Source organism: Cupressus sempervirens, chromosome 2 (assembly GCF_028749045.1).
Source record: "Cupressus sempervirens isolate cs-2001-9-10 chromosome 2, ASM2874904v1, whole genome shotgun sequence".
Lineage (NCBI taxonomy): Eukaryota > Viridiplantae > Streptophyta > Pinopsida > Cupressales > Cupressaceae > Cupressus > Cupressus sempervirens.
Genome location: NC_143119.1, coordinates 741,875,055 through 741,900,707, shown reverse-complemented (window position 1 = coordinate 741,900,707; position 25,653 = coordinate 741,875,055). Strand labels below are relative to the sequence as shown.

At 36.6% G+C, this 25,653-nt stretch overlaps 1 protein-coding gene across 2 annotated transcripts in view; it reads left to right on the top strand.

Annotated features, from left to right (window-relative positions):
• LOC149575512 (pesticidal crystal cry8Ba protein) overlaps window positions 1-24,051 on the top strand; it is a 62,482-nt gene extending 38,431 nt beyond the window's left edge. For both annotated transcript variants that reach the window (XM_089815266.1, XM_089815265.1), the window contains exons 18-23: window positions 21,611-21,748; window positions 21,853-22,017; window positions 22,139-22,345; window positions 22,450-22,644; window positions 22,910-22,981; window positions 23,128-24,051. In XM_089815266.1, the coding sequence (XP_089671392.1) occupies window positions 21,611-21,748; window positions 21,853-22,017; window positions 22,139-22,345; window positions 22,450-22,644; window positions 22,910-22,981; window positions 23,128-23,286 (936 nt within the window). In that variant the 3' untranslated portion in view covers window positions 23,287-24,051. The remainder of the gene's footprint in view (window positions 1-21,610; window positions 21,749-21,852; window positions 22,018-22,138; window positions 22,346-22,449; window positions 22,645-22,909; window positions 22,982-23,127) is intronic.
• Window positions 24,052-25,653: the final 1,602 nt, after the last annotated feature.

The following is a 25,653-nucleotide window of genomic DNA, read 5'->3' as shown; positions in this document are numbered from 1 at the left end:
TTTTAATCATTTAAAGTTGAAAGGGGTCCTTAAGCTAACTTCCTTCTTTCGTTCTTGTCTAGATATTGTCTCCCTTGGTTCTTTTTGCATTCACTGTCCACCACTTTACCATCCCGTAATAGGGCGACAAGATGGAGGATAGTAGTGTAAACAAGAATCCCAAGGGAACAAACACTAAGAAAGACAAAGAGGATATGATGCTCAAAACAACTTTCTTCTTGAAAATGAAACGAATAATTGATACCAATGTCGGTACAGTGAACATGATACAAGTAAAGGACAGACTAAAGGAAGGTCAATCCCCCTTGGCAAAGAAGATATACAGAAGTGGAATTGTACACGTGGCAGCTTTTCCTCCTACATTGCCCTATTCGGAATTGGTTATGGAATGCGCATCTAGGTTTGATCTAATCAATAAATCCATCATCTTTGATGAAGGGAAGAGGATGTTGGCCAATATTAGTGGACAAGCAATTGAAGAAACATTTAACATTCCCTAGTACAAGAGCATGACAGTAGTGATGATGGATCAGGTGGCTAAATCATTTTAGGATAACCAGGAGGCTTATTTCACACATCTAAAGCAGGATTGGCTACACGAGGGAAAGAAAGGCGTAACTAAGTCATCAAAGCTTACAGTGACAGAGTTCAAATTAGAATACAAAGATCTCATTGTGCTTCTCAGTCAGATCATGGGCCTAGCTCAAGGTACGCAATTTGAAAACTGGATGTACTTCTTCATTGATGAAATTGAAAAGGGAAAAAGAAGATTTGATTGGGCTAGGATCATAAGTGAGAATCTAGAGTTGCAACTTAGAACAGTACAAAACCAAAAGCAATTCTATATGGGATCCTATCTGTTTTACTTAATTTCTAGATTGTATAAGAGTTCGGGACTTAAGGTTTTAGGAGAAGTTGGCAATGGGGCAGGGCAATATTTGGTGCATGAGTGCTGTCCACAACTTCACTTGCACAACAAGGATTACAAGATATTCAGTGACGCCTTTGCCATGAAGATAGTAAGGGTATTACAAGGGACACCTGCTAAAAGACTTTTATCAGAAGCAGAAGCAAAGATAAAGAAGTTTGGGAGTTGGTTCATCCAATTTCCGCAATTCACGTACATTAGAGTAGTAGGGAGCACAGTTTGTCCCAAGAGGCTTCCAAGATACCCACCTGACAAGGTAGTTTTGATGGAATTGGTTAGGCAACTTGAACACTATGATAGAATAATGAGAAATGAAGGTAAGACAGGAATTATCTTCTCAGTTGAAATTGGCAATGATAGTTGTCCCAATCGGACTACCTTCGTAGCTGCAGAGAAGGAATTGGAATGGTATCATCTAGGATGGTACAGAGCAAGGCAAGGATTCGATCCTAATGGTCTTATCAAGGTATCTCATGGAAATGCATTTAAGCATGTTCCCACTATAGAGGACTTTTCGGCCAATGCCAAGGATGACTTTCATGTGAGAAAGCTAGCTTTCTCAAGATTGTCGGTGAATATGATGAGAGATATCAAATGGAGAGGCCTTGACATTCTCGATCAATTGGAAGATGATGATAATATGTTGAAAGGAGATTATAATACAGTAGAAGGAACATAGTTGAATCCAGTAGATTGGGATGACTATCAGGATCCTTCCTTGGAAGCAGTTACAAGGGCAGTTGATTTGCATATTGAGTTATGGTATAATGAAAGATTAAAGAAGCTACAAAGACAAAGGGTCCCCCTTACTTATGAGAAGATGAAGCCAAAAGAGGGTCCAACAAAATCAGTCGGACAGAAGGGTGAAGGAAGTAGTTGACAACAGGAAACAGTTAGAAACAAGAAAAGAGCTTTGGAGGTTGAGAAGAGCAAAGGACATCCGGAACCTCCAACCAAGCGACAGCATGCAACACCGTCAAGAGAAAGCATAATTGAGGCTAGAAGCCAAGAAGTCAATTCAGGTGATAAAGGGGCCGCAATAGAGGTGAGCTTTGATTCAAAATCAAGTGGTTACACTGAGAGCACCGAGTACTCCCCTCTCAAAAAACCAACAAGGAGATGATATGGCAGTAACTAGTGGAGAAGATGGACCGATTGACATCGAGGCAATAAGTCAGGCACCCGAGGCCGTTGGTGATGCTTTGTTAGTCGAACCAAATCCAGATTTGGGGAGATGCACCGCACCACTATGGTTAACGAAAATGCTTATGCCAAGAGGCGAGGTGGTAACTGCCCGAATAGTTGAAGACATCCAAGGATTAATAGAAAAAGGTGATAGCGAGAACCAGAAACAAATGGCAAAGACGGTGGCAAAGGTAATCAGGAGCGGCAATGATAGTCATCGAAAGGTTCAAATTGCTATACCAACTGTCAACAAGGCAGTGGATGAAATTGCGGCCTAGGAATATGAGATAGTGGAAAACAACTTGGGAAGAAACACAGATGATATGGAATGTGAAGAGGTCCAGGAGGGTATAGCTTCAATCAGAGAAAGGTTGAGGAAGGCAAATGAAAGGATCATAAAGTTGGAGGCCAAGAAAAAATATTGGAGAGATTGCCAGCCTATCCAACAGTTGTACTAGGCAGCCCTTCCTCAAGACAGCGGGAACAACCTAGAAGAGACATCGGCTCAACTACATGAAGTCAAGGGTTGGATCTATGATACAATACAAGATGGGCAAAATTTCTTGCCTTCATCTCGACATTCCGGTCATTAGTGACTGTTAGAAACAAGTTTAGATTATTTGAAGAAGAGTGGAAGGATTTCCTTCTAGTCAAAGATTTAGCTATTCCCAAGCTATAGGTGTTCATTGGGCTACCAGAAGCATATTTGGAGAGGGCCAAGTTGGTTGATGAGAGAGGATTGGGTACGGTTGAATCTTGGTGTATCGATTTGACTACCAGATTGAGAACACTCAAAGAGATACAAAATGCAATTGCACAACACAGCCCAGCCCAAGTGTTGACACTTCCATTTCAACCATGATAAGCGACATTGGGATGACGCTTGATTTTGAAGACATCAGAGAAGAGGATATCAATGAGACAAGACTTGGATCGAGATTGGATGAGCTAGGAAAGGTTGTTGTCAAGAAGAAACATTTGAACACCCTTTCCTCCCTAAATGATTTTATTGGATTCGCAAAAGAGTATGAGAAGGATCATGAGAAGACACTAAAAGTAGCAAACAGCGTGATAAAATCGACAGAGCTCAAGATAAAGCACATACCTTGTCCTCCCATGGAAGAAGTCAACAAAAGGCTAGCTAGGTTCATTGCCTTATCTAAAAGAATGAAAGAAAAAGGGAGAGTTATATTAGAAGATCGTTTTATGTAAGCCCAAGTGGCAATTTCTCTTTCTTCTAGGATAGAACAAGTGTTTAATTCTGATTGGCCGCCATTTTGGTGCCTTCTCATTGGTTGCCACTTTTACGCTTTTTTCATTGGTCCGTTGACGAGGTGGCGTCTTCTCATTGGCCGATGGGGTGGCAACCCTAATTAGGGTTTCTAGGATTCAATCTGGATCATCGATTTTGCCTCTTTATCTCTACTGTCGGTTGTACATTTTGGCCTCTATATAAGGCCATTTGCTCTCATTTGTAAGCGTCGAAGAAAATTGTTGCAAAAATAATGCCAAAATTCGCTATTTCTTTCTCATTGTTGTGACTTGCATGGTGATTAAGAGCCTTTGGTATTATTGCATGATTTCTACTTCCAAATAGTTAGAGTAAAATTTCCTTTCAACTTGTGAAAGTTGGTTGCATTTCAAGTTGTTAAGAGTAAAGTAGATGAATACTTGCATGGTAGTATTAGTAGATGTTTGATAGGGATCAATACTAGACCACTAGCATCCTAGCGGCTTGTTGGGAAGCCTTGCGTGGCAAACTAGTCTATTTTTCCTTTGAATCATTGCATCTGTCAAGGTGGAGCCGTTGGTTAACTTTCATTAGATTTGATCCTAGTCCATTTGCTAGTCTTCCATTCATAGGAGTAGGAGTAGGATAGCAAGAAGTTTAGGACTTAGAATTTAGGAGAAGAAAGTTAGAAAGATACCAGTCATAAGAACCATTCACCCTCTACTACTATCACCTTTTCACCAACACCATCTAACATTGATCCCACCAAAGTCCAAGTCATCCTCAACAATTTGCATAAGGCCGCCTACGTGATTACTAGCAAATCACATCGATAAACTAAGCGAGTATCGACAAGTGTAAGGACCATTGGAGTTATTCTCATATCCCATAAGCATTAACCTTTCAAGAGAGGAACTGTGTGTTTGATACTCCGTATCAGATATTCAATTACTAATATGTTATGTAGTAGTACAAAAACTCACATCAACAAGTTGCAACAGTTGGCCTTGTTGTTGAGGCATGAGATCTCTGATTAGCAGCTTTTCCATCAAATTTTTCTTGATTACTCATGACATCATGCTATTCCAACTCATTAATACATGGATCAACACCTTTCTCAGTTTGGTGAAGGAAATGAGCCTTTACCCTCATGCAAGTACCTTTTTTGTGCCAACTGCAAAGCTTACAATTGATCATGGCTGATTCACTTGAACCCTTCAGCCCTAGGACACAATCAACATAATCCCACAATGGATACAACTCTTTCTTTTCTCTGCACAACATTCTACATGGAAAAGTTAAAAATTATTAGATTGTTAATGTCAGAATAAACTCTGTAGAGAGGATATTTTACTTTTTAATTATGAAAGATAAATAAATAAAGAGCATTGTATTGTTCAATATGTTTACAATACTAATTGGGTAGCTATAGCTGTATACTTCTAAATTTTTTTGACTCCCTTTCTAACTAATAGCCACTCCTATATTGTCCAAAAGTAAAATTATACATGTACAACTATTTAGCATGTGACAAAGCTTATAGTGTTTGAAATTTGAATTATAAGAATAATTTTAACTGAATTTTGTAAAATTACTCAAACAAAGCCTAAAGGCTTACCATTTGATAATGTTATTCTAAATTTTTATTATTATAAATAATTATTAATTAATATCTAAACATTGTATATTCATATTGTATGCAGTATAGTTGCGGTGGTAGTATTTTGAAGCACTAAAAGTCTTAAAAAAATGAAACATGCGTTTTTCCTTGAATACTAAACAAAAAGCCATAAAATGTCGAACGCTAAGTTTGCCCAAAGTATAAAACACCAAACCTTCCTTTTTCTCTTTTTCTATGCTCTTGCATTCTTCTATCACGTGTTTGAAGAATGGCACCCTTCCTTTTCTAAAGTTCTTGTTGTTTTACTTTTTTTTGGGGCTTACTTTTGAGTTGGTACTTTTGAAGACTCCAAGAGACTAAGACAGGTTGGATCCCTCTTGCAAGTACATTCTTGACTAAGTACTAGGTGTGTCGTAGCCATTTGGATATGTCTCCTTGCAATGCTAACAAGGACCTGTAGGCAAATTTGGAAGCGTAGTTTGCAAATTTGGACATAGAGTGTATTGGACAAATCAAATAGGCTGAGTTGGGATCTAGGGGCAGCACCCCTCACACATTCCTTGTTCCGATATAGAGTAGGGTTGAACACCTACCACCAAGCCTAAATCAAGTTTTTCAAATCCTCACAAATCAGCATTGCACACATTATGTTGAATCCATGATAAGTGAAATGATTTTTATTTTGCATTCACAATAAGAGAAATGACTTTGTTTTTGTCTTAATTATGCATTAGAATCCATGTTTAAGGGGTGGGGGTGAGGGTTTGGGTTTTGGTCAAAGTTGGAAATTAATATATAATAGATAAATTGACTAAATTGAATATTCATCAGCTAGGCATGAAAACCTGCTAGACTATGGCAGGGTTTTGTAGTTTTTTCTTGAATGCACTTGTATATTTGAGGTGGGACCCTAGATGTCCCATAGGTCAAAATTGATTCAAATTTTGTTTCCAAGTTGGACTAGGACCCAATCTAGTAGCCCGAGGGGCCGAACTAGTAAAGCAAGAAGCTAATTGTTTGACTTTGGATGATTGGTTTTCTTATTTTGTTGTAACCAAGTCCTTTTTTGAAAGTCAATGAGATTTTGGTGGGACTTGGCTTAGAGTTCTAGTTACTCAAAAAAGAATTGTTGTGTGAGTTTGGTAAAGTTGGTGCATCACATGCCTTAGACTCACAAGTTGTGGCAAGACTTGGTCAACTTTTAACCATCTCATGTGGAGCAAATTATGGTAACAAATTTGGCAGTGAATGAAAGTGTGAGTTAAGGGCCCGTTTGGTTGCATGAATTCATCTATGCTGGAATAAGCTCTCTTTTGGTATTAGTGCATTTTTAAAATAAGTTCTAGAATGTCATTTGGACCTGTTTGGTTGACCTGGAAGGGGACTCAAAAGATGTATATTTTGTGTTTGGTTGCAACAATTGAAATAGGAATTGGAATATTTTTTATTTTCTTTAATAATTTAATTATATATTTTTAGTTTGGTAATATTCTAAATAATCAAGATTTTTTATTTATAAAAACTGTTTTTTTAAATTAATTTTGTAAAATCCAAATTAATTTAAGTAACATGTATTTTATTTTTTAAATTGACTCTATCAGTGAAAGGTATACGGCAACCTTTCAAATTCTTTGAAATTGAAAGGACATATTATATTGTAAATTATAATTATAATTCTAAATTAAATCAAATAATTTTAATGAGTATAAGATCAAAATTATAATCATTTTATTTTTTCAAATATATTAAAAAAAAAAAAAATACAAATAAGTCGAGGTCATCAATTAGATATATAAATGATCTTTCAACATAGTTTTAATTATTAGACTAAACCCAAGATTTATTTGTAAAGATAATTTTATGAAAGTTTATAAAAGATATCAAATTTGATATTAGTCTTTTTTGTCATTTAAAAAAAGTACATATTAAACTTTAAATAATGTTGACCTAGTTTATATCTTATGATGAACGGAGGAAATAGTCCAAAAATGCATTCGAGCGGCCAAATACAATCAAGCGGCAAAGTCATGGACCCGACAACCCATCATATTGGGTTTATTGAAAATTGGAATAAGAATAAGCTATTCTTATTCCACCTTTTTTAGGAATCCCACTATGCTCATTTTGGGGTCAAATTAGGATAGACGAATTCTAATTCTAATTTTGTATTTTGCAAACAAATGTTAGATTGGTGAATGCGATTATTTAGATTTTCCTATTCTCGCCCAATTCGTGCAACTAAATGGGGCCTAAAGGTATTGGATTGGGCTGCCCACATGTAGAAGCAACATGTTTAACAATGGTAGAAACACTTTACTTCGGTCAATTATGGTCTATCTATAGTTTGACATACAATCTACGAATGTTATTTAACAACTTGCACAACTAATGCTTGTGTGCTATCACTGGCTTATATTACTAATTCAAGCTACTTTGTTTGAACAAATGCTTGCTTGTTCAATTTCTCCCTCTCCACTTCATCATCATAAACACACTGGTCTATAACTTGGTGTATATATTGATTGTGCATGCTCTAACCCTTGATTTTCTTTACTGTACTTTGTTGGTGGCAATTATGCCATGAATAGTTAAATGAGAGTTGTGTTAGTTGATGCAATAAAACATTGTTTGAAGGGGTGTTAGTTGGTAATGGTTGGAGACTTAAGCAACTGTGTCGAGTTTATTTGTATGGAGTCTGGAACAAGTTAAAGGTGTGGTTAAATTTTGGAACTATTATGCTACAAAACATATATCATTCCTTCATTTATGGTGCAATGTGATTCTATGTTATTCATGCTATTCTTGTATTTTATATATCTTTGGTATTATGCAATCTTGTTGAATCTATATTAACTTAAGCATCTAACATTTTGGCGCCCTTGCCTAAGTATGAACCTAGAGGTCTAGGAAGTCGGATGGGTGAGATGGCAGCATAATGGGCCGTACTTTCAACCAACAAATAGTGGTATCTACAGTGACGAAGAAGACAATATCAAAGTGATTCGAGAGGACTAGTTAATTGAAAAATTGGTTCACACGTGGGACGTGTCAATTGACAAGTATGTACATCAGGAGGCTTGGGAGAGGTCTCTATTGGTACAATATGTGTCGAACTCATGGTGAGCAGTCCTGTCTATGATTTTATGGATAGCCTTCCGAGATTGTTGGCATGAGCATTGTTGAAACTCAAGGATCAACATGGGTCACGAGAAAGGGAGCAACGAAGACAATAAATATTCCAACGATATGAAGAGAGGAAAAATAGGGAGGAGAAACCACACGACACTAGAAGGTGTAACTCCAACATCGATGCTGAACCTGCCAAACAAGGATGTAAGGCAACACACAAAGGTGGAGACAAAAGGAGAGAACGGAGCCTAAAGTGTTGTTTGGAGGTCTTCGTGTATCTAATAGCAAGCCAAGAGATGCCAATGGCTACAATAACTAGTGAAACAGTTTGTCCCCCAATGTGGTTATTGGGTGACATAATACAACTGTCAAGATATGAATAGGAAGAGATTGCCAAAGAACTACCACTCCCATGCAATTCCCTTAGCACACAAAGGATTTGACATCAACAGTTGGGAAGGTGGCAACTCTGTGCCAATTTAACCATCTGTATATTTCGAATAGGACCATAGTCAAGAAGGAAATCTTGAAGTGGAGGTAGTAGATTTATTTGAGAGTATCTTGTGGGGCATTGACAATCTCGTTATCTTGGAGGAATCAAGAATAGGGAGAACAGATCAAAGACTTTGGGGAGAAGAGAGTACTAACACCACTATGAAGGAGACAACCAACACGTGAACGACAAAGGTGGAGGCGTAGAAGACTCGCATGTAGTCAAAGGTGTGGAAGACACACAAGGATGTAGAGGAGAAACCAACTTACTGACGTACAGTAATGTGCATGGTACCTAACATATTTGGCAAATGCAAAACACTCTAGAGAAGTAGAAATTGCCCTAGTTTAGTGGGGATAGATCAGAGCATTAGCTCTATAAAACATGTGTAACGATATGGGAAGCAAATGGCTAGGATGACAATGACTACTAGTTGAAGGCTTTTGTTGCCCCTCTATGAAGGATCATAATTGATTGATAGATGGACTTGCTAGCAGGGGAGGAGGCGAGTTGGAATGACTTTAAAAAAAGCATTCCTGGAGGAGTTGAAATTACTTTGCGACGATGAAGTGGTAACAAAAATCTAGAACACAAAGGGAGGGAAAAATGGAGACCGTACAGTCATACTATCACAAGTTGAAAGAACTCAAAGACAAGTTAGGCAACCGAACAGCAGATGACTTGAATAAAAGGTGGTTCATCGAGGGGCTAAACCCCTCTTTGCAAAAGAAAATGAAGGTGGTACCACCATTCTCATACACAAAGGCCTACAATGGGGCAATGAACATTGAAAGGAAAGAAACAAACTAGTGACAATGATAATACAGATGGTGAGAACAACAGGGAGTCCCGCACAATACAAGCCCTTCAAAAGGACATGGTGAGAATGATGAAGGAACTGCGAGAAGAGAAGGATTTTGCAAAGGAAGGAAAAGGCAAGGAACTATGGTGTATCAAGTGTAAGAACGAAGGGCACACCAAGGTTGCAAGAAACTATTCTGCAACATCTACCAAGTATTGGGACACTCCATTAAGGAGTGCTCTTACAACCTAAAAGTAAGGAGCACACAAGTGCTCTTTACCCAACTAAGGAGAGCAAGCAACTCTACTCACCACACTACTACGACTAATGAATTATAATGCTTTTCCCAGTGGGTACCACTACAATGGACGAGGAAGCAACAATAGTAGTAACAACACACCAAGAAGTCGCATCTAGTACGATGTGAAGGGATGACCCATGACACAATGCCACCGATGTAATGAGTCGGGTCACTACGTGCGAGACTATCAGAGCGGGTAAGGATGCAAAAGCATGCTCTATAATTGGTGTGGTCTTGGTAATGACAATGATGATGACTGCCCTAAGGGGAAGAGGTCATGGCAATTGCAAGGTCCTAGGCAAAAAAAAGCCATGCATCTTGATCTACGTAAGGAGAAAGAAAGGTTGAAGGAAAGTTAGAATGGATATGGAACTGGTAATGAAGGAAGAGCAAAAGCAAACACATGACACTCTAATATGGTCAACATTAGAAACCAACATCATATAATAGACGTTACAGAGGATGGTTCTAGTATGAATGGTAGACCTATTGGAGACAGTGCCACTACTGAGGGTGGCAATTACTCATATAGGTGACACTAATGGCAACCAAGACAATGACACCAGGCGAATGAGATAGGAAAAAAGATGCGAAAGCTACTACCTCAAGTAGTGCCACAAATCCTATGTTATTGGCAAGGGGTGCTAAAAATCATGGGATGTACGCTGATAAACAATATTGTAGATGTAGGATTGCATAAATGTGTTGTCAAAAGAAATGTGGAAGGCCCTTGTTAAACTTACACTCTAGCCATCACCCTTATACTTGGTAGGTGTTGTCCAACATGGTATAAAACCAATCAAGACACTTAATGGCGCAAAAGGTTGTTATCTAAACCCAACAATTTCTTCTAGATTTTATTGTCATCGCCTTGGAAAGGAAGGGGTATGATGCCTTCCTTGGTAGGGGCTTGGCTTATCGGAATAAAGGCCAACCACAATTGGAAGAACATTCTTTCCGTCGATAGCGAGGGAAAGAAGTATATCATTGACCTACAAAATCAGGCGATAAGCTAAGAAATGGCATTGGACTCCAAGTTCGAAGGAGGAGAGTTGGGTGAGGAAAGAGGGATGGAACTAGATGATTAGGGAGTTTTGAGACTAAGGGGATTGTTCGAAAGATGAAACGGGTTCACTAAATGGATTGTTCCATTGTAGATGGAGGGAGGATTATGAAGTTTTCCATCCACACTGTAACATGCTAGACCTTTTGGAGGAGACCTTCGACTTGGGACCAAGGCATTTGGAAATAAACCTAATTTGCAGGGAGCCATCGACTCAGGACCAAAGCATTTGAAATAAAACATAGTTGGGGTCTGTATAGACAAAAAACCAAAATACTATGCATAGGTTGACAGAGCTCCGTATGAACAAAGGAAGAAGTAGATTGTATAATCTGTATGTAGGCAAAAGGGGTGGTACAATGTACGGACCAAGAACAAAGAAGTGGAGATTGTATAATGGACGAACCGTGCAGAGTTGGGAGGAAGAAGAAATAGGTGTAGAAGTGAGGGGAGAAATATCACTATGGTAGAGGCTATAGGGAAGGAAAAAAGAGAGGTTGAAGCACTTGGAGATAGGAAAGAAAATCTAAGAAGGGGAATTGCAGGTCATATAGAATGTACGAAAGTAGTAGAGAACAAGGTCTATATGACACGTACGACGACAGGGAAATGACTTGGTCGTATGATTGGGAGAGAGGAGGATGTCAACTAGTTCCATACGCCATGAGCGACGTGGAGTGGGAGCATACACCTGAAGAACGAGATTGTCGTACGAGAAGGTAGGAAAGTTCAGCATTGTACAAAGCACACAAACGAAACGATAGAGGACTTCGAGGTATGAAGTAGGAGCCATATGGATGAGGGTGCAACAAAGATTGCCACACAAAGTAGAAGTTGTACAGAACATAGAGGATCTAGACCGTACAATTCGTACGGCTGGTAGGTGCATGTTCTCTTAAGTTGTCCGTACACTTGGTAATAGAACAACAAATACTTTTGTGGGCATTGTGGGTAGTGGAGTTGGCAATGCCATGACAAGGCTGAGGAGTGGTGGCATTGAAAAAATAAAAAAATGGTGTGTGCCATGGAGTTATGTGTGGTTTTGAAGGTGCCCCCAGACACCCATTTTATTTTTGAACTATACTACAACATTGAGTTTGTGCAATACGAGTCATTATCTATACTCTTGTCATTAGTCTTCTTGGATATTACTTGATGTATATTTGTCGTCTGGAAGAAGACTTTTTCTTTTTTCGAGGATGATATAGGCGGTGATTATACCATGAATAGTTAAATAGAACTTTTGTTAGTTAATGTGATAAAACAGTGTTCTGAAGGGGTGTCAATTATATCATTAGTTGGTGATGGTTGGAGACTTAATCAACCATGGCGAGTCTATTTTTATGGAGTCTGGAACAAGTAAAAGGTGTGGGTAATGTTGAAACTATTATGCTATGAAACATATATCATTCTGCCATTTATCGTGTAGTGTGAATCAATTTTATTCATGCTATTGTTGTATTTCATTTATCTTTGGTATTATGCAATCCTATTGAATTTGTATCAACTTAGGCACTAATACACTTTTGAACATTTGTATATACCATTGAGTCTTTTTGTGATATAGTATTCATCAAAATGTTCTTCCCATTCATTTGTGCTTTGGAATGGTACCGTCTCTATGGTGGCATCTAGTGACAATTATGTGTCAAATTGCAATGGAGTTCAAGTAGCTACCTTTAGATGGCTGTAAACTGATTGAAAGATCCAAAATCAAACTTCTTGCCTTTTCCCTTAGCAAAAAATAGTTAAGTGTAGGTATCTTGGGAAGTAGTTTCTATTGATTAAACTATCTGGGGCATTGAATTATACATTAGGGAAAGGGAGTATAAAGTCACAACATAATGGTTCTAGAATGATGCTACCTCAAGCTGCTCTATCTCAACCTTTTATTGGCATCAATCATTCATGAATCAATGTCTTATGGGTTCTTATGCAATAATTCTGATGTAGGGGACTCCCCTAACACAACCCAAACACACGACCTTTTTGTTAATGTCATGGTTCATCCACCCAAGCTTCATGCATAGCACAACAAAGAGAATTTGTATTGAAATTGCAAGAATATAAATAACTGATTTTTTCTTACTTTTATATAAGGAAATTCAGGTATTCAGAAATTACAATGCTTAGACTCATGGGCCATACAATCTAGTATCACTACTCAAATCCATATTATAACAAAGGGCAATTCTTCTCAACTCCAAATAATTGTTCCCTTTGAATGAACAGCTCAAATTTGAATGATTCACTCAACTCTGCATGCCTAAACTTAAGCACAAGCCTCCCTTTTATATCATTCTTGCACTTCTTGGAAAACTCTAACAAAGAGAATTTGCATAGAAATTGCAAGAATATAAATAACTGATTTTTTCTTACTTTTATATAATGAAATTCAAGTATTCGGAAATTACAATGCTTAGACTCATGGGCCATACAATCTAGTATCACTACTCAACTCCATATTATAACAAAGGGCAATTCTTCTCAACTCCAAATAATTGTTCCCTTTGAATGAACAGCTCAAATTTGAATGATCCACTCAACTCTGCATGCCTAAACTTAAGCACAAGCCTCCCTTTTATATCATTCTTGCACTTCTTGGAAAACTCTCTCCCCCTCTTAATGAGCAACACGTGGCTATCAATAAAAGCCACACATGGCAAATAGATAACTTGTCAACTTATCCAAGAGGATGCCTAGAGAGACCTTTTTAATTTTCCAAAGTGGGTGCCTGACGGGTTGTCTTTTCTATTTCTCAAAATTGGTGCCTCAAGTGTCTTTTCCTATTTTTAATGTAACCACTAAATACATGTGGGGGCATGACTTGTCCTCTTCCCTGCTTGTATGGCAATATGACAATTTTCTTGATTTTTTAATTATAAATAATAGGGAAATGTGTCTTTGCTTGAAAATTATTAGTGCCTTTGAACATAGTCCACATATATGACATGATTTCAACCTTCTATGTCTCATTGGGCCCTTTCCTAGGTTCATGGAGACCTATTAATGCTTGCTTCTATTCTCAATCACTCTTGAGACCATTATCAATGTGAGACCATTATCAATAATATCATTCTTGTATCTTAATGCAATAGTCTTGTCATTCTCTTATGCAAGTTATCTTGGTCTTTCATTTGATCTTGGGGGTTATGTAGTCACCTAAAACTCTAACAATAGCTTTGTTTTGATGTAGGAAAAGCTTATCAATGCCTTGTAGAAGTTTTTTTTTGTTGTTTACAATTTAAAGGTTGGTGAAGTCTTTTTGAAATTTTCTCCATGCTGGAGGAATCAGTTTGCAAACCAATCTGTTGTTGTTTCCAATTATGTGCACGGAGTGTCCTCACATTTGTAGATCCCTTATTCCATTGACCCCCTGCATGGATTTTTAAGGTGCTATCATTCATTATATCATAAATGATATAATACATTCCTCTTTGAACTGGTTTGGTACAGTGATCGCAGCAAACTTCAAAATTTGTAATGTTGGATGGAATACCTGATACAAGCATTTTTTTCACAAAGATGCACTTTTGATTTCTTGATTTTGGACTGCATTAATGATAGCTTTTGGAGCAAAACAGAAGTTTAGTTCTCCATTCCATCTTGAAAGTGATGGTCAAACTGAAAGGGGAACCAAGTTGTGGAAGGTGTGCTCTAAATGTATGTTATGGAATAACCTTCTAGATGAGAGGATTTTCTCCAGTTGATTGAATTGGCATACAGCAATGCTGGTCGTCCATGTAGAAGAATTCAGAATCTGTATGCAGAAAATGTAATAGTTCTGTGGTTTCCTTGAATCTATCTTCCCTACTCTTTCTATTAATTTCACCCTCACATTTGTAGATCCCTTATTCCATTGACCTCTTCCATGGATTTTTAAGGTACTATGATTCATTTGTATCATAAACAATAGGCTAAAGCAATACATTCCTTGATGAACTGGTGTGGCACAGTGATTGCAGCAAACTTCAAAATTTGTAATGTTGGATGGAATAGCTGATACGAGCATTTTTTTATAACAAAAATGAACTTCTGATTTCTTGATTTTGGACAGCATTAATGATATCTTTTGGAACAAACCTTTAGTTCTCAATTCCATCCTGAAAGTGACGGTCAAACTGAAAGGGTAATCAAGCTGTGGAAGGTGTGCTCTAATTGAATGTTATGGAACAACCTTCCAGATGAGAGGATTTTCTCCAGTTGATTGAATTGGCATACAGCAATGCTTGTCATGCATTAAGATGAATTTAGATTCTGTATGCAGAAAATGTAACAGTTGTTTTCTTGAATCCATCTTCATAGTCTTTCTATTAATTTCATCCTGCAGGTATTTTGACTATTCGAAGAATGTTATTGGGCTTTACAAAGATGTGACTGCAAATACCAGAACTCCTAAATCAAGTAATTTTGACATAGTCATGTTTTATTGCAAATAGCCTTTAACTCTAAGTTGTTGGTTCGGGTACAGGTACAGGTATGGGTATGAGAACCCATTATGTGGGTACATGCAGCTTTTTTTAGGGATTTGGGTACATTCGGCTACCTTTAGAGACAAAGTAACATCATCAAATACACATATGGTGGAAACTCAAAGTTGTAGTGTACTTGAGAAGTCAAATGGGGCTTTAGGGGCAACACCCCCAAAAGGATCAAGGGCCATACCCCTTGAAGGGTCTGGGGGCAACATCTCTAGTGTGGTGTCAAGGAGCAGTGCCCCTGGCGGGGTTGTGAGGCTCTTCAAAACCACACAGAATCTCCATTGCGCACATCATTTTATGGCCTCATACAGGGCCATTTAGGTCCACAATGATCCCCTTTGAAAATAATTACCTGCCTTTTGAAATGCCAAAATGGAGACAAACTGAGATGAGAGTAAAAAGCAAACAAAATGATAGGTTTTTAGGTTCAATGGCCTCGTAGATTTGATAAATAGATTATAATATAAATAAATAAATAATTACAATACAAATAATAATAAATTATTTTATAAGAAGAAAATTATTATTAAATAATTTATAATATAATATAACATATCAAATGTTGTATATCAAAAATATGAAGTATAAATAATAGAAATCTTTGTAGAGATATTAGTTACCAAGGGGAGACAATTCATACTTGCAAAAGTGTTTTCTAAAGAAAACAAGTAAACTCTAAATGTTAATGAAGACTATAATAGCCTACCATAAATTATCCATATTATGTCAAGAAACTGACTGGAATAAGAATGGCGATTAGCCAATGTATAAGACAAAATAAGAGAGCATGTTTTAGATATGCCATGAATCATTAAGTGAATTAAAAAATGAATCTGGATTACACAAAAAAGCTAAATAACAACTCATAAAGGGTAAGAACTAAGAACCATTGATTCAAATGACCTACAATTCATTAACTACGAAGTACAATTTACGAGCTTAAATTAATAAACTAATAGTTTGGGGTGTGATTTCATAAACATAACGATGTGCCTTTTGATTTGCTTAAAGAAGCAACTATTTAATGATGATGGTATAAATTGACATTGAATAATAAAGCGGGTAGCATGGTGGGAGATCACAGATCAAGAGAAGTGCCCAAGCATAATGTTTTTGAAAGAAGGGTCTTGGTCTAAGTTGTAAGACCATTATATTATATATCTTTTTTTTTTAATATAAGGTGAAGACTAAGGATCAGGCGTCGGTAAGGTATAAAAATTATCATTTGAAGTTTGTTTTCACTTTATGAAAAGAATATATATATATATATATATATATAATTAGCATGTTATTTTAGATAATAATAGATCAATGGAATATTGATTGATATAATTTTTATGATCCAAGTAAAGCTTGGTGGAGGACATTTGTTATGAATGTCATGATATGATCCAAGTACACTTGGTGGAGAATGATCCTAGTATAACTTGTTGGAGGGTGTTCATTGTGAATGTTATGGAATGATCCAAGCATAACTTGCTGGAGGGCATTCATTGTGAATGTCATAGTATGATGCAATTTGGTGGAGAGCATTCATTACGAATGTAAATCATTTCAAATTAGATAGCTTCTCAAAGATAATTTCTTTGTAGCCATTATGGTCCCAAACTAACCCTAATAGTGGGGACATTACAAGGCTCCAAAAGCACATTCCAACTTGTAGATGTCGAGGTGCACTCCAAGAGCACATTCTGACCTGTAGACGTGCACCAGATGCTTATGTTGTGCATTTGGATGCATCCTTAGTTTGGGATGCACATCTTGTGGGCATTTGGATCACATCCAGACCTAGTGGGCACTAGCAACATTGCAAATAGTGGAGCTTTAAATTGATTACTTCAACATAGAATAATAGTAGCCATGTTACAAGCAAAGTATTATTATAAAATTATGTTTGAACAAATAAATAGGAAAAATATTGTGAAGGGAATTAAATAAAATCTTTTGTAATTAATATACTTAAACATGTAGTCCATAAATATTTTGTTAGAGAAATTTTGATTTTGGGCAACAAAATTAGAAAATATCTAAGTTACTGATTTTGATTCTGATGCTGATGTGGGTGTGGGGTGCTGATGCATGGAATTTTTATTTTGGGGATTTTGGATGCGTTTGGGTGCGTTCATAAATAAGTATATATATATATATATATTAATGCATATATATTTATGTAAAGTTGTCAACTATAATTTATGACAATGTATGCAAAGAAATACAAGAAATATCAAATATACAAAAATAAACTATTCATTGAATTATTATAATTTATCATAATCAAATTGAAATAAGTTATAACAGTAATCAAAACATCAAGATTCCAATGCAATTTGAATTACATAATCAAAACATAGTTCATGGTTCAATGTCGATCAATCAAGAGTCAAGGCTCAAGATTCACAAATCACATTCAGTCATTCAGAATCACAAGGATTCTCAAAAAAATCCACATTCTCATCATCTCCTCCTGCAGCAACACTTGCAGATTCATTTGAACCATGCATGGTTCCAATTGTGCTAGATGCACGTGCTATGATGTTATTAACATCATCATCCGTCATCACAGTAAGATCCTGAAGTGTTACATCCAAGTCTGCAGATTTAGGGGCTACATCCCAAAGCTTGGTTGACTCTTGTATCCATCCTCCTTACGTGACAAAAGACACAAGTTGGTATGTATATAAACCAAGTCCTCAACTTTCTTTGAGCCCAGCTGATTGCACTTCACTAAATGGATATAGGAGTATATACTCCAATTCCGTTCAACAAAAGAACTTGCAACTTGAATAGTGTTCATAAAATTTTAAAATTTTAAAATTAAACATACAAATGAAAAGCAAATTAGAGAATGTTAAACACTAAAGTGTAGAATACCATTGCTAGAATTAAATAAATACATAAATGAAAACTTACTTGTGAGAGGATCTTGATTGCAAGAGGTTGTAGATGCTTGAATGGCTAACCATACATGTACCACCATGTGATAGCTCCCATGTCATTTTGGTTCTTTATTGCATATGGAGTAAGTTTTGATCCTGAAGCAAATAAGCCAAATTCTTGCCTCACTTTTTTGTGTATTTCATCATCTGGGAAGAGTCTTGCAAATGCATTGTAGCACCCAATAACAACTTCTTCATCTACATATGGTGCAATTCTATCCACCATAGCAAGTATTTCCTGGATATAGTACCTTGGAGATAAGGCATATGTAAGGAGCTGCAATGGGGTAGTCATCCTCTCCCAACGATGATGAATGATATCCTAGACCTTTTTGCACAAGGCTTCACATCTTGTGGGGTTAGTCTCATATGCTTGTATGGAAAGCTTTACCTTTTCTACCATGGTGTCCATGCCATCATACACATCCCCCAAGCAAGGTGCATCTGTATCGGCAAAGCATAGCATAGTCATGATAGGCTCGGTGAAATCCAACACAAATTGCACATCCAAGATCATACCCCTAACCTTCAAGGCTCTCTTTGAATTTGAAGCCTTCCATATAGTCCATTGGTTACAAATAACCATTTGGCCTAATGCTGATTTCACCTTGAGGAGTCGTTTCAGAACAATAGTATGAGATGCAAATCTTGTCTCAGCTACCTATAAGCAAGTTGACAATATGACATCAAATATAAAACACAATTATAAACAAGAAATTTGATATTGAACATGAATATAAAACTTATTCAAAATAAATAAATAAATGAAACTAAGTAATTACGATTTTAAATCTACTTCCAACAACTCCAACTTGGAGAATGATTTGAATATAGGTTGTGAAATGTGGTGGTTTGTCACAAACATTTGTATCTCCTCTCCCTCTTGGTATATTTGCTGCACCCAATCTATTTGGGTGCCAATTTGTTGCACGACCAAGTTGAGAGAGTGTACGATGCATGGTGTCCAAAAAATATGGTCGTATCAAGACTCAACCAAAGCACACAATTATAAACAAGAAATTTGATATTGAACATGAATATAAAACTTATTCAAAATAAATAAATAAATGAAACTAAGTAATTACGATTTTAAATCTACTTCCAACAACTCCAACTTGGAGAATGATCTTAATATAGGTTGTGAAATGTGGTGGTTTGTCACAAACATTTGTATCTCCTCTCCCTCTTGGTATATTTGCTGCACCCAATCTATTTGGGTGCCAATTTGTTGCATGACCAAGTTGAGAGAGTGTACGATGCATGGTGTCCAAAAAATATGGTCGTATCAAGACTCAACCAAAGCACGTGCACCCCTACAATTCATGGCATTATCTATGACCACCTAGACCACATTCTTACTTCCCACCATCTCTATTGCCTTAATGAGAATTCTAGAAATGGATTGTGAATCCTGAAATTGTCCTTCACAATCAATAGCCTTAAAAAACATTGCCCCTTTGGGGGACATTGCAATCACATCTATCAATGGTCGGTTTCTTGTGTCTTTCCATCCATTAGATACAATGTTATGCTGGAAGTTTTCCAAGATGTCCTAATTGGGTTGGAAGAGCTTTGTCTATAGAATCTTTTCCTTTTGCAAAAGAGTAGTACGCACTGTTTCATACCCGGGGCTAATGTAATCAGTTGGTGCTCTAAGGATGGCTGCAACCATTTCCCTCCAATTTGGCGATCTTACCAAATTGAAAGGAAGACCATTGGCATAAAGGCAATGTGCAATTGCTTCATCAGCAATCTCTCTTGCCTCCATTTTGAATGCTTGATCCAACAGACCTCTTTTGCGAGTAATAACTTCTACTTCATCATCCTCCTCTCTCACTTCCAAGAATGGATGTTTGGAGGATGCAACATGATCAGTGGGCACATTCACTTTGCTCTTCGTAGATGAAGATTTGTACAAACTTGTTTTTGATTTGCTCACTAAATGATCAGCAGCCTCTTGTTCTTTTATGAATCCGGCTAACTGTGCATCGCTCAACCTTTCATCTTTACTTACCTTGCACAATGCTATTCCTTTACTAGTAGGGCCTGTAAAATGAGCTTTGACCTAAGAATATGAGTTGTTGAATGGTTTACTATGACATATATTGCATCTCCAAATGTATGACCCACCTCCGGAAACTTGTGATAATCTTGTGGTGTGTCTCCATAATGGAGATGCCACATCAATATTGAAGTTATCACTTCGTTCTTTCCTTGCTGCTGAACTTTGACTATTAGTAGTGGCCATTCTTGCACAATAGAAACTATGAATCTAATAAGAAAAGAGAAAAAATTAACTTAGAAATGTTTAAAAAAACTTACTCCATTTCTTTACAAAAAAAATAGTACAATTTCTCCTAAAACTTGAAAAATTCATAAACTAAAAAAAAAATCACTAAAAAAACTCATGAAATGGATTGAATGTTTACCTTAGATGCTTATTTGTTCTTTGTGGAAGCTCAATAGACACCCTATGAGTGATCCTCTTCAAAAGTAATGACCTTGCTTTCAGAATTGCACAATGGAGACCAAATGAGAAGAGAGCCCAGCTGAAAACAAAATGGGAAGAATGGGCAATGAATGGCTTCTTTTAGGGCTGTTTTATGGTTTTGAGGCAAATAGAAGGAAAAAAAACAAAAAAAAACCATTTAAAGCACATGTTTTCTAAGTCACTTAAGTGATTGGGCGGTGGAAACATCTAGATGCTCACAGGGTGCGCCTGGATGCTCTCTGGATGCTCTCCAGAGCACCCCGCACACATCCGCAGGAGACAACAGTGCTTCCTGCCAGCATCCACCACGCCTAGTCCCCATCCACGCACCAGTCTGCATCCACATCCGCACCCCCCTCTTGAGCTGGCGCATCGGTAACTTGGGAAAATATTAGTTGATTGGGTTTAGATATAGGGTAAGTCAGTATTTTAAACTACATTGCTGTAAAAACAAAACATGTGTGATTTTTTTTTGGCTACTATGCATATATGCATGTCTTTGATATTTATTTAATGTTTTTCAGAGTTTTTTTTTTTTGGTCATGCACTCTATTGTCCTACAAATAAATCCCATTATAATCCATTCCATGTTTTTAAGGGAATTTGTATTTTGTTAGATGTTCATCCTAGAGACCCAAATTCAAACCAATCCCAAAGTTACAAACTTACAACTGATGCAGAATTTTAAGTGGTGACTTTGTCTTTCATTTTTGACCTCTTGCATCAATTTCTCAGTTGTTATCTATTGTTAATGCTCATGAGTAGCCAAGCTGTACTAGTGCTTGCAAGTAGCTTATGTATCGGTTTTATTTGGACTCAGCTGCTCGTTTGAGCATATTTGTGAACTTTTATGAAGAGAAAATAAAAGATGCAGTCTATTTTCTAAGAGGCAGTCTATTTTCTGTGTAGTAAAAATATTTTTACAAACAAATTTAACTCCATGTTGTAGGTCCGATCGACTGAGATTACGACACAACATGCAACATCACCATTTGTTGAGGACATGTATGAACGCATTAAAGAAACATTAAATGAATATGAAATCATTGTTCGTCGCTGGCCTGAATACACATTTGCTTTAGAGAATGTAAGTGGCCTGTGATTTATTTTTAGTTTGACACTACCACTAGCTCATTTTTCCTCCTATATCATAAACCTTGGTATCTAATTGATCAAAGATTTTCTGTGAAGGCCATTGCTGATGTAGAAAAGGCAGTCCTGGAAGCATTGGAAAAGCAATATGCTGATGTTTTGGCACCACTTAAGGAAAATACGATGCCCAAGAAATTTGGTCTCCAATATGTGCAGAAGCTTGCAAAGCGCCGATCAGTGTGTCTTTACAGTGTTCCTAATCAAGTGAGTTGAGTCTCATTGAACATATTTTTCTTATCTTTGGAATCTTCATGCTGAGCACAGCAGTATATTGTCCTAATAATACTACTCACTCATCCTGATCTCAATTGCATATTTACTTCAGTTGGGAGTCTTTCTGAATACTATCAAGAGACTTCTTGATGTTCTTCGACCTAAAATTGAGGCACAGTTGAAGTCATGGGTTTCATGCCTGCCTGAAGGTGCCTGTGGAAATATGATATTTGGTGAACACATGAGTGAGATCACAGTTATTTTGAGAGCTAAGTTTAAGAACTATTTGCAGGCCATTATTGATAAACTTGCTGATAACGTAAGTATATATTGTGATGCTGTTTATATTACATTCAACTTAGAATATATGATTTGGAATAATGATAATGCTTTTGTATCTCCTATATATGTTTGCTGTGGCAGACCCAAGTTCAACGTGAGACAAAAATAAAAAAAATTATTCAGGACACAAAGGATTCAGGTGGAGAGTCCGAGATTCGAGATAGAATGCAGGCTTTGAATACTCAACTGATTGATACAATTTCTAATCTTCACGATCTGTTTACGAGCCGTGTCTTTGTGGCCATTTGTCGTGGATATTGGGATCGCATGGGACAGGTTCTCTTTCCGCAATCACATATTTAGAGGACACATGATACTACTGTCAAACTGTATTTGACTGTGACAGCTGTTATTCCTTGTCTCACTGGAGTTTTAGACTTGAATAAAATATATTCATTGTTTTTTCTTGTTTTTGAGCTGCAGTTCATCATTAAGTTCTTATGGTCCCTTTAATCTATGTGGTAATATAGCATATGGATTGATTATGCTTTTAGTGACACATTGAGAATACTTATTCAGATATATACATAATTGGATGCAGGATGTTCTACACTTCTTAGAAAACAGAAAGGAAAATAGGTCCTTGTACAAAGGTTCTCGTATTACTGTGGGGGTAAGCTACACTTCGTTCTCTATTCACATCTTTGTTGATCAAAATTACAGGCACTCCATAGTCTGCCAAGTCTTCTAGTCATGAGATGCTATGAAATTTAGGTTTGAGATTTTTCATGGCTCGTACTTGTGTTTGTGCCTTTGCAGATTTTGGATGATACTTTTGCATCACAGATTCAGAGATTGCAGGGTCATGCTCTCCAAGAAAAAGACCTTGAGCCACCACGCTCTATTATGGAAGTTCGTTCCATGCTTTGTAAAGATGCTCCAAATGGTACAGATTCTTCAAACTATTACTACTTCTAAGGTTGCATCAAATTGAATCCAGACATTCTCTTCTGGATTTTCCGTCTTTTCCTGTTACAAAGAGAACAGAAGCAATATTTGTTGCATCTGTAGAAACTTCAAATGGGCTGGAAGAAACGAGAATTTTGATCCATCATGTTTTGGATACCCCAAGTGTATATTTTTGTTGCATTTTTGAGTTGATTATATCACATATTGTATTTAAAATGTCAAGAACACACCAACCACTGGCTAGGCTTGTAAGCAATTGAGACCGTGCATTGATATATTGTGGTCGCCAATTTTCTGCTTATATGACAACAACTATTAATAGGTGTTTGTTTGTCATTTTTGAGGATTATGAGAATTGTAAGTTCTCTACAAATTGCAACTTAAGAATTACCTATGTAAGTTGTGGCACAATGGTCCAGGAACATGTAAAAGTCAGAGGTACTTTACCAAATACTGAAACAGGCTTTGATCACTATAGGTGAAGATATTGAGAAAATACATGCCTAATGTAAGACCACAGATTTACAAGACAATCGAACGAGTGGGAGATCCATAATCAGACACGGGTGATACACAACTTGTTTGTAAGCCCCAGGCATCAACCCATAATTTTTCCATTTAATTTCTTAACATGAAAGAAGGAAATTGGCTCAATCTCTAATTTGTAGATCTGTGACAGAATAATTTCGAGGAACAGCAGTTTTTAATTGTATTGAGCCATATAGGTATTACAGACCATCAATTGTTGAAGCACAAGTCTGCACATTTATGTCATTAAGTTCTCAATCACCCCTTTCTTTCTGCACTCTAATTATAATTGGATGAGATTTCTTTCTAATGTCACAATATATCTATTTTTACGAACTTATGCTCTTGAATGAGAGCTACAAATTCTTTGTTACTAAAGGATAGCAATAGAATTCCACTTTTGAGATTTTTTGGTAAAATTTAATGTGACAAATTTTGGTGGTACTTAATGACGAGATAATCATGAAAACTTTTATTATTGATCAAACCAAGTACGAAGAAATAATAGCAGGAACTGCAGAGAAAAAAAAGAAAGAAAAGTAACAAGGTGACGATGCTATTTGTATGTAAAATATCCAATTGAATAATGCTTTGGAGGCAATTTTATGCATTTTTCATTAATGCTTGCCTAATTTTAATGCTATAAGATGTTATATTGAACTGCTGTCAGCCAATATTACTTGTATCAAGTGTTTAAGGTTGTTGTTCTCCTCTTTCTTAACTTGCCTGAATTTGGTAGCCTTGGAATGTGATTTTTTATAATACATCTCAATCTCAATGAACTAGTACATGAAATCCTAGTCAGTGTTGGTGTAGGTATTTATATTTTCATTATTTATTGGGTATTTTTTTCGCACCTTTAGCTTATTGGTGAGTTGGAAGTGGTCTCTTCTTATGCCACCTTCCTTTGGGTTTCCTATAATGTATCCACCTATTTTTTTTCCTCATGTTCTTTAGTGTATTATATTTTTCTTTCTTGGTTTAATTTGGTATGGAGCAGTCTTGTGGTATCACCATGGCTTTTGGTTTTAGTTGATTTCTTATTTTTTCAAAACCTTAATATGGTATTAAAGTTATTTACTTTAATTTTTAAACAGATTTTTTTTTTTTTGATGGAAATTCAGCTTTTTTTGCCTAGTCTCTTTGTTTAAGAACCAAGGACTGCGGGGTATCCATTCCGCCAAATTCGCCCGGGGCATGATCCCGGCCTCATCCCTTTTAGATGTCGGGGGCCTTGCACTCAAGAAGACCTGATCTCTAGTGGGCTCTTTGTGAGCCTTTCAGCTTCACCAATAGACCAAGGGCCCTTTGACATTTTTAAACATATTTGGAGGGCTAATATTTTTCCCTTTGAACTCAAATATACTCTTCATTTGCATCTTCAAATGATCTTGAGAGTACTAACATTCATAGGTTTGCACTTATATATTTTGGATTTTTGGAGTTAGCAATTTTTTGGTTATTTTGACAATACTTTATTAGTTAGTATGCTTTTAGAGTTAAGTTTGACTTTTGTCTTTCTTGTCCCTTATTTCCAACACTAAATTTTGAAACTTGATCAATAATGTGTCTAAAATTTAAAATAAAAAGTCTAAGTCATTTTTTGTTTTCACATGAATCTTTTTAGAAAATCTAAACTTTTAACACTTACACAACCTCAAGCTTTTGCACCATTGGAACTATGAACTATAAATTTTGCATTTTGAAATTCAAAACCAATTTACCAAAATCTTGTTTTTTTCACATTAGAAGCTGCAAACTCCAACTTTTACATTGTGAAAAGCTTGAACTTCATTCTTAAATTTGAGTCCATTATTTTAAAATCTTAATTATTTGAAAACCCTATTT